This window comes from Anastrepha obliqua, chromosome 3, assembly GCF_027943255.1.
Source record: "Anastrepha obliqua isolate idAnaObli1 chromosome 3, idAnaObli1_1.0, whole genome shotgun sequence".
In the NCBI taxonomy this organism is placed as follows: Eukaryota; Metazoa; Arthropoda; class Insecta; order Diptera; family Tephritidae; genus Anastrepha; species Anastrepha obliqua.
The window spans coordinates 28,180,481-28,190,919 of record NC_072894.1 but is presented as its reverse complement, the minus strand read 5'-3'; the positions used below and the strand labels follow the sequence as shown (position 1 = coordinate 28,190,919).

At 38.7% G+C, this 10,439-nt stretch overlaps 1 protein-coding gene across 1 annotated transcript; it reads right to left on the bottom strand.

Annotated features, from left to right (window-relative positions):
* Positions 1-398: 398 nt before the first annotated feature.
* On the bottom strand, positions 399-976 carry LOC129240066 (uncharacterized). Its single transcript, XM_054875534.1, has one exon. The coding sequence runs from the start codon at positions 885-887 to the stop codon at positions 468-470; it is 420 nt and encodes a 139-aa protein (XP_054731509.1). The 5' UTR covers positions 888-976; the 3' UTR covers positions 399-467.
* Positions 977-10,439: the final 9,463 nt, after the last annotated feature.

The following is a 10,439-nucleotide window of genomic DNA, read 5'->3' as shown; positions in this document are numbered from 1 at the left end:
CCGACCTGAACGTGGCTCATCTTTAAGTGAAAAGTCTCCAGAACGGAATTTGATAAACCAATTTCGACACTGTCTTTCTTTTAAGGCTTTATCACCATACAAATCCGGCAACTTGCTACCAACCTTATCTGCGCTTTTTCCTTTATGGAAATAATAAAGTAGAATATGACGAAAATGCTCTTTTGTGGGCTTCATATTAAAATTGACGCCAAACAAACAAATATATATTAAAAAAAATTACGCGCACTTTTTTTCTAAAGCAAGCTAAAAGTAACAGCGAATAACTGCCAAAAGAAAAAATTTAAATAAATAGTCACAAGCTGTTCAAAACAAATATCAACGCCGTCTATATGTAAAATCTTCAGTTACTTTCCGGACAACCCAATATAAACGACAGCTTGTTTTTTATGATAATCCTATTTTTATTTAATTTTTCTTGAATAATCTTTTACATCATACCACATATTTTAACCTTTGAAATTCCAGCGACCCTCTAGACCGCCCTGGAAATCATTCTGATTCCAATCATAGTTACGTCTGCCCTGTGCATAAGCATCAATACTGTAACTATCGTCGTCGCTTCTCAGCAAATTGTGGTTGTACTTCAAAGTTGCTTCGCGTCCTCTTTCCGGTGTGTCTTCGTATTTTAGCTCAACTCTGCCTCTTTTATTTTCTTGCGAGGATTCCTGAGATGAGGAAGCCGAACGTGGGAGACGTACGAGCTCCAAAATATGATACCCTTCAGGCCAATTCTGTTCATCCACTAAATAAACAGCTGCGTAATTATCGTCCTGTTCCACCTCCTCCAGCAGTGGATGGGTATTGCCAAGGGTGTAGAGGCTCGAGAAAAGTGTGATGTAAAAAAAGATGCACTTGTTGCTAACCATTTTAAAGGATTCCTGGTTGTATAGCTTAATTTTTTTAAATTTGAATTTTTCTAAACTTGTTTTAATAAGCTTTCGAAGCACGATTTAATGGCGACTGTGCTGATTTTGAAAATGATTCGATTATTTATAGCTGCATATTGAAGTTTTTTCTTGCTGCAAAAATCACCAAGAGGTATTCACATCTGCTATCAACGCTTTACTGATAACAAGCTTATGTGTTGAAGGCCAGATGGGAATCACCTTCCTTATGTGTAATAGGGTCAATTGGAGGGGTGCTCAAAATCATGCTAAGTGTGAATTTAAAAATTAAATTGAACTACAAAGCAAAACAACTGATTCTTATAAAGCTCTAAGGATTTTTTAAAAATTTTCAATATCAGCTGAATATTTGACCTACATGGAATTTACGCCAAAAGCCTAGTTTATGTAAATGGAGGATTTGGAAAAGTAGCATAGCAATTTTGTGTTAAATACGTACAGTGGCTCACAGAAGTATTTTGCATAATAGCGCGTATGTACAAATTTAAGATTTTGTATGTACTAAGTATCCGAAAATAAAAATGTTAATACTTACACGCATTATTGAGCACTGTCTTAGCAATTGGGCTACACATCATGCACAAAAATTGTACCGTTAGGTGCATATAACAAAAAACGTGCGTAGCAATGAAAATGTGTGCTCACAAAAGTATTTTGCTTATTGTTTATAGATACCGTTACTGGACGCAGTTCAGTTACTTTTTCTGTTTTCGCTGAAGTTGTGGCTACAAGTGCATATTATAATCAATTTTATTTGTAATTGAGTTCATTTCGTTTGTAATTGTGGTACTGTGCATATCGGAAATGCCAAAGGGTAAAGAACTAACTACAGCTGAAAAAAAAAAAATATTTTTCATCTCCATAATGAAGGAAAATCTACGAAATATATTTGCAATATGTTTAGTCGATGCCGCCAAACGATAGAAAATGTAATAAAACGGTGTAAAGAACGCGGTAATTTAGAAAATTTAACCCGTTTTGGTCGACCAAAGTTGCTAACTGAGAGAGAAGAAAGCCAAATATTGAAAGAAAATCGCAAAAACCCACATTTATCAGCCCCAAAAATCAATGACAAAATAAAAGCAACCTTTCAGATTGAAGTATCCGATGAGACAGTGCGCAGAGCCCTCAGAAGCAACAATATTCACGGTCGTGCAGCAAGGAAAAAACCACTGATTTCACAAGTCAATAAAGCAAAGCGGCTTTTATTCGCCAACACCTATAAAACCAAAAGTTTTGAGTTTTGGAAAACCGTCATATTAGTGATGGTATGGCGGAAGCCAAATGAAGAGCTGCGATTAAAAAATGTTAAATCCACTGTTAAGCACGGTGGAGGTTCCGTCATGGTGTGGGGTTGTATGTCGGCCCAAGGAGTCGGAAAGCTGGTGTTTATAGATGGAACGATGGATAAACATCTTTATTTGTCTATTCTCAAAGACAACTTACATTCCAGTGCAGAAAAAATGGGAATGTCGTCTAACCACTTTTTGTTTCAACACGACAACGACCCCAAGCATACAGCTCATGATGTCAAAATGTGGATACTTTTTAATACAAAACATTTGCCAACACCTCCCCAAAGTCCCGATATCAACCCCATAGAAAATCTGTGAGCCTATCTCGAAGAAAGAGTGCGAGAACACAAAATTTCGTCAAAAAGTGACCTTAAAGATGTTTTACTCCAAGAATGGGAAAAAATACCTCTTGACTTTTGTCGCAAGTTAATAGAATCTATGCCAAGGCGCTTGGAATCAGTTTCCAAAAATAATGGTTATCATACGAAATATTGAATTAATAGAAATTAGTATATTTGTACACCACCTAGTCAAAAGCAAAATACTTTTGTGAGCAATGAATTCTATTTTATTTTACTTTTTTTACGTTTACATTGGAACATATTTTTCTTTTAAAGTTTTAATACATTGTTTATGTAGATATAAGGTTTATGTTTAAGAATTTATGAAATAATTAACAAATGAATTTAAAAAATATACAGGAATTGAAGCGTGAACTTATTTGTCTTCTCATGCAAAATACTTTTGTGAGTCACTGTATATGTATATTTTAGCAGCTCATATATGTACATTTGTCTTAGGCCTGATCAGAAAAAGTATTTAAATAAGAGTTCTAGACATGTCACTGTGATCCGGTACTGTGATAGTTCTCTCAATATGGCGCTATCTGAGTAGATATTTATTTTTCTAGTGGTGAGGTAGCGTTTCTTTAAGACCACCAGGCTTTCCCTGATAGCCAAAATTTCAGCTTGAACTGACCGGGTAGACGGAAGGAAATGCTGACTCTCATCTTCTCACAAGGCAAATCTCTGCCTACGCGCTCATTGAGCTTGAAACCATTAGTATAAATCAGCAATCATAACGCAATTAATGCAGTTTGGCGGCGACAATTCCAGATGAAAGACCTGGTGCGTAATCGTGGTGACACAGACCCTTCTTTTTCGCCAATTGCGGCCTTGTCTCCTTCAATTTTTTGTGAAAGTGCTCGACTAACTCACTGTAGTATTGTCCAGCGATCGTTCTTCCTTTTTCTAAAAAATCTATGAGGATGACGCCGTTCGCTTACCAAAAAATCGGCGCCATGGCCCTTCCGGTCGATGGGACTGTCTTTGCTTTCTTTCGAGCAGATTCACCGTGAGAAATCCATTGTTTTGATGATTGCTTGGTTTCTGGTGTGTAATTATGAATCTAGGTTTCATCAACGGTGACGACTCGACGCAAATATTCCTTAGGATCTCGCTTAAACTGCTCCAAACACTGCTTCGAAGTTAACAGCCGCATCCGCTTGTTGTTGCTTGTGAGCAATCGCGGCTCTCATCGGGCCGACAATTTTTTCATCGCCAACTTATCATGCAAAATATAAGGTTGTCAAAAAAGTCTTGGGGTATTTTTATTGAATTTTCAATTGTTCATAAAATTGGTTATAATAATGCGATTTAAGTCAAATATGCGCCGTGTTGTTCGATGACGAGTTCCCAACGAGATGCCAACTTCATAATGCCCCTTTTATAGAAGCTCGCTTCCCTATCGTCAAAAAACTCGGAGAGCCAATTTTCACAGGACTCTCTTGTGGACAACTTCCGACTACCAAGCTCGTTCGCCATGGACAGAATTAGCTGGTAATCACTTGGTGCGAGATCCGGACTATACGGTGGATGCAAAAGAACCTCCTATCCGAGCTCCCGGATCTTCTGGCGCGTCACCAAAGATGTGTGTGGCCTGGCGTTGTCCTGATGGAAGACAATTCGGCCTCTGTTGATCAAAGATGGCCTCTTCTGCATAAGTGCTGCATTCAAGCGGTCCAGTTGTTGGCAGTACAGGTCCGAATTGAGCGTTTGGCCATAGGGGAGCAGCTCATAGTGGATGATTCCCTGCCAATCCCACCAAACACACAGAAGAACCTTCCTGGCCATCAATCCAGGCTTGGCCACCCTCTGGGCAGCTTCACCGCTTTTCGACCACGACCGTTTGCGCTTCACGTTGTCGTAAGTGACCCACTTTTCATCGCCAGTCACCATCCGCTTCAAAAACGGGTCGATTTTGTTGCGATTCAGAAGCGATTCGCATGCATCCATACGGGCAAAAATGTTTTCGGCGTCAAGTCGTGTGGCACCCATACATCGAGCTTCTTTTTGAATCCAAGCTTCTTCAAATGGTATATAACGGTTTCATGACGCATGCCCAGCTCTTGGCCGATGCTACGGATGCTACTATGCCGGTCTCTTTCGATCAATTCAGCGATTTTATCGCAATTTTCGACGACAGGCCTTCCGGACCGTGGCGCATCTTCGATCACCTCTGCACCAGAACGAAAGGGTTGAAACCATCGTTGTGCGGTGGAAATGGAAACTGTATCGGGTCCATAAACTGCACAAATTTTATTGGCAGCATGAGATGCATTTTTGCCTTTATCGTAGTAGTACTGTAAAATATGCCGTATTTTCTCTTTATTTTGCTCCATGTTTGCGACGCTATAACTCACGAGCGACTAAAAGCAAACAACAATTAATCAAACACGTGTTAGCACGTGAAAAGAGCTTTCCAAAAAGCTCTAGCGTGAACCGATGCGACGAATACAACTAGAACTACGCGCTTGCAAAGACAAGCTTGCGGAAATACCGCAAGACTTTTTGGCCAACCTTATATTAATTACCATTCCGGTTGACGCACCTATGACCTCTGTTACTTCACGCATTTTCGCTCGTCGATCAGCGAGAATCTTGTCGTGGGCTTTTTGAATGATTTCCTTGGTAACCACCTCTGCCGGGCATCCTGGTTGCTCCTCATCAAACACGGTTGTTCGCTCACATTTAAATTCGTTGAACCAATGCCTAACAGTGGTTATAGATGCTGAAGCGTCCCATAAACAGCATCCAACTTTGTTTTTATCTCCTCGCATCAAAAGAAAAGGGAATTACCGTATTACTATGATGCTTTGGAAGTTACTTCCTTAGCTGACTTCCAGACAAAGCTTGGTTACATTCAGTTCAGTGAAAGCGAAGTTATTGAGTCTAAAGTGTCAGTATGTTTGTGTCGTCGGTACAAAAGTGAGTTTCGAACCAAGAGCTAATATCAAATTTTGTTTTAAAATCGTTAAAACGTTTACCGAAACGTTTGAATTGATGAAAAAAGTTTGTGGCGATGATTGTCTATCTCGTGCCAGAGTTCATGAGTGGTTATACGTTTCAGAGATGGTTGTGAGGACATACAAGTAAATGTCAAAGAACATACTGGGCGCCTAAAATCAGCGATCACCGAAAATTCCATCGAAATTGTTCCTAAATATATCAAAAATGAACCAAAATCATTGTTGAAATTCATGGAATCGGAGTTGAATATCTCCAAAACATCGATTTATCGCATTTTTACTGAATCTTTGGGCTTACGAAAGGTCTGTGCGCGTTTCATTCGGCACAAGTTAACTGGGGTCCAAAAATTGCTCCCAATGCAACATTCAAAAGATCTCATTGAAGAGGCCAGAAGAGACAAGAACTTCCTTTACAACATTGTAACTGGTGATCAAACGTGGAGTTTCCAACATGAACCTGAAAATAAGCGTCAAAGTTCCGAATGGAAGGCCCTAAACGAGCCACCACCGAAGAAATTGCGTTTGGAGAAGTCAAAAATCAAGTCGATGTTCATTTGGTTTTACGATTCCAAATGAATTGTCCAAAGGGGGTTCGTGCCAACGTGCCAAATCGTCAATGTAATTTTCTATCTTGGCGTTTTGAAGGGTTTGTTGAATTCGCCCTGAATACCGCGAAGAAGAAAGCTGGCTATTATCATGCAATAAGATCATTTAATCGATCTACTCTTGTGACTGATTTTTTGACTAAAAATCGCATTTCAACCTTCAACCACTCTCCTTGTGGCTCTCTCTGTCTTCTACCTATTAGGAAAATTACATTTGGTCCGTAGAGGCCATCCAAAAGGCTTGCACCGACATCCTGAAGGCGATTCAGGTGAATGACCTGAAACACTCTTTCGAAAAGCTTTCAGATCGCGCAAAACCATGTATCGAGGCCAGAGTGGACTATTTTGAATAAATAAACTCGAAGTTATCAGGACAAAGCTGCTGTCGTTTCTATTTTAGCTCAGTCTTGTTTATTTTACACTTCACCTTGTATTTTACTTTTCATTAGGATAAAACTTAAACTATTATTTTTAGGTTATTTTAAGGAAATGTCTTTGTATCGCTGTAAGACAAATCAATCCTAGCAAATCCGCTTAATTTTTTTCTTATTTCCGAAAATCTGTTTCGTGTCTATTAGTGCAATTGATTTCGTCAGATCGCACTTTTCGTATGGCTTTTCAAGTGTTAATTGATTTATTAATGTGAAATGAAGCTAAACATTTTTGTCATTATATCCCACATTCGCTTTCTCAATTACTTACCTTCTGTGTAGCTTACCCACATACACATACATCTACGCGTATAAATAAATGTCTATAAACCGCCAGTTTGCTTTTGAAGTTTCATATTTATTCGCACTGTCTAAAAAGCAACGTGACAGTTGAAAATTGGCATGATGACAACTTTATTGGCAATTAGCGTAACTTGTTATTACGCCAGCTACAAATGTGTAACTTTAATAGCCAAATTTGTTGGGGAAAAATTTGTTTTCTGCGAAAGCAAACATTTATATTTTTAATTTCTTAATATCTTTTTCGTGTTATGAGTTTTATAGGCAACTTAGCTCAGTTTTTCGTTTTTGTTTTTGCGCTTTTTTGCCATTTTCTACGAATTATTATTACCCGTTTGCTCGGTTTGGCACTTTTTACGAGTAAATTCTCCGCACACATACACACACTCCCATGAATGCATAGTTGAGAGTTTGTGTATTGCTCTGTAGTATCTACTGCACACATTTGAATCACATTGTTTTTGTTGCTGCTGCTATTAAAAAGTTATCGTAACTATGCCCTGCGACTTTTGCGACTGTCAGTTGTTGCTCATTTGTCAATGTGCGATATTTAATTACCCCTACCATTTCTATTCAAATGCTCGTTAGAGCTATCATTGCAGTATGATGATGTTGCATGCAATTAAAAATTCATTGCAGCATTACGCACGAGCAGTAGGCAAACAATTGCGGCATTTCCAGTTTAAGCTCAGCAATTAAATTCTTCGCAAGAGGATGTCTTTAGGGATATGCAAGCAAGATTACACCAGTTTACAGCAAAGAAAATCCCAAGAACCAGACCATTCAATTCCTATGTAAAATCGACCGTTGAATCCGAGAATCTACATAATTCTTTTATTGTCACGTACAAGTTGAAGTCCAAAATAAACAAGACTGAGCTAAAATAGAAACAACAGGAGCTTTGTTCTGATAACTTCGAGTTTATCTATTCCAAAGAGTCCCCTCTGGCTTCGATGCACTGTTTTGCGGTGTTTTAGGTCATTGACCGGAATGTCCTTCAGGATATCGGTGCAAGCCTTTTGGACGGCCTCTACGGGCGCAAAACGTTTTCCTTTCATGACCAAATGCAATTTTCCGAATAGGTAGAAGTTACAGGGAGCCATATCAGGCGATACGGTGATGATTAAAATGCGATTTCAAGTCAAAAAATCAGTCACGTGCAATATGCGCCAGCTTCCTCCTTCGCGGTATTCAGGGCGAATTCGACGAATGCGATGCAACAAACGCTTCAAAATGCCAAGATAGAAAAGTGAATTGATGGTTTAACCCGTTGCACAGTGCGGCCGATTCCCGAAAAGCTGGCCAAAACTAAAAAAATTAAGTAATTGATTCAAAATTTCTTACTCGGGGGTTGTCGGGGTCGCTGATTACGAATTTGATCTTAAAATTTTGAAAATCCACCCCCTTCCACCCCTATTGGCCACCCCCTCACGTGAAATAGCGTATATTCTAGAACATAATCAAGATGCATGTTAATTTATATGTTTTCGGGGTCGCAAGGTAGCAGTTGGTAGCAGCTGAATCTTGTTTTCTTCAGTAACCATTACTTTTTTGAATAACCTTTAATAGGTTTCAACGCAGCATATGACGGCGTTGTATTACTATACAGTTTGAAAACTCAAATTTTATAAAAAAATTGCAAAAAATGTATCTACGTATTGCTGCAGCTAAAAATTTTGTGTCGAGGTATTGATATGTACTAAAGATTTCTCGTATTTTACTAACCTTCCGAAGATGATTCCATTTGGTTTTGTTCAATTTACTCCATTACAAAATCTTTCAAATGTGTAATACGATGCTCAAACGAAGGCCACGTTGCGACTGAAAATACAGAGGATACTTAGGGTACAGGACGTTGCTATGAACGGTTTTCACTACTCAAGGCATTACTGTAGCCAACCCAAAGACAAAAAAACTCTATCTAGAAACTTTTTTTTTTCGACTTTTGGCCAGCTTTTTGGGAATCGGACGCACTGTGCGTTGGCACGAACTCCTTCTGGATAATTCCCTTGAAATCGTAAAAACAAATGAGCATCGAATTGATTTCCGACTTCTCCAGATGCGATTTTTTGTGTGGTGGCTCATCTGGGACCTTCCATTCGCCACTTTGACGCTTAGTTTCAGGTTCACGTTTGGAAACACCACGTTTCATCACCAATTACAATGTTGTAAAGGCAGTTCTCGTCTTTTATCCATACTCAGTATATCGCAACCCAATATCCCGAATCTGATTCTGGAAAACGCCTGACAGCTACAGAGAAAATGCTCTGCAGTGTCGTCATCCTCAAGACAGGATAGGCAAATCGGGCTGTGGGCGAGCTCCCATGGCAACCATATGCTGACCACAGTGATTACACCTACCAGTACTCTGACGTCCTTTCTGCTAAGTTTTAGGAGAAAGGCTACTATTTTCCTGTTTGGTTCTTTCACAAAACACTTGGCTACTCTGCACGAGTTCAACCCAGACCACCGTCATCTTTCCGTAGACCTAATGTAGTCGCCAATCCATAGTTGAATCGATGCAGAATTGACACCTAGAAAGAATTCAGGGCCTATTGGCATACTTGCAGAGTCTTCTTTAGCCAGTTTATCAGTTAACTCGAGCCACCTACAAAAGCAAAAATAATCGCTGAAAATATTTTGCTTTGTGAAAAAAAATGAATTTTGGGTTTTGTTCTTTATTTGGACTCATTTCGAAGATGGTTGAAAAAAGTAAAGTTGATTACAATGAAATTTATCGTAAAATATGAAATGGTACTAATTTATGGATTCGGTGGAAGGCAAGCAAAACATGTATAAGAAATTTTTGAGTGGTGCTGGCATACTGGATTCCTGCATACAATAAAATAGAAACGAATAGACGAAGCTCTTCGCCTTCTTGTAGACAAAGACGCTACATCTGCCCATATAAATGCAATGCCCGGGACAAACCCGGGCGCCCAACCGAAGGCTTTAGAAAAGTTGTACAAAGGAGAGTTAAGGGGGAAGTCTACTGTGAATTTTTCAAAAAATCGATTTTTTTTTATTAGCTTAAAAAATACTTTGAACCCTCTTAAATAAGGTACAATATGTGTTACAGCTGGCTAAATTTTTCTTCGTTGAAATTTCGACCTTTTCCCGAAGCGCTCCAAAGCGCGTACCTGCGGCACATGAAACTTTAAACGCATTTTTCTCGAAACTAAGTTTTTGTATACGGTGTACACGATATCTCGAGTTCTGATAAATGAATCAGCTTAAAAATTTAATTATATATTCTCTGTAATAGTGTCTCTCGTCTGACATAGGATTTTTTTGATATCGTTATTTGTTAAATTGTTATAAACAATAGTAACATCAATTTTAGGCAAAAAAAAAGAAAAAAATTTCAAGAATTTTTTTTTCAACGCCAAAATTTTTTATCGACATAATCCTTCGTCAGACGAGAGTCAATACTATGTATATGATATTAATATTTTGTTTTTTTGTTTTAGATCACCGAAACGTAAGATTTCATGTACACCGTTTAGGCACCTAAGAAAAGCGGACCTGCGCTTGCAGAAGTGCCACAGCGTCCATTTTGAATATTTTGACTTAAA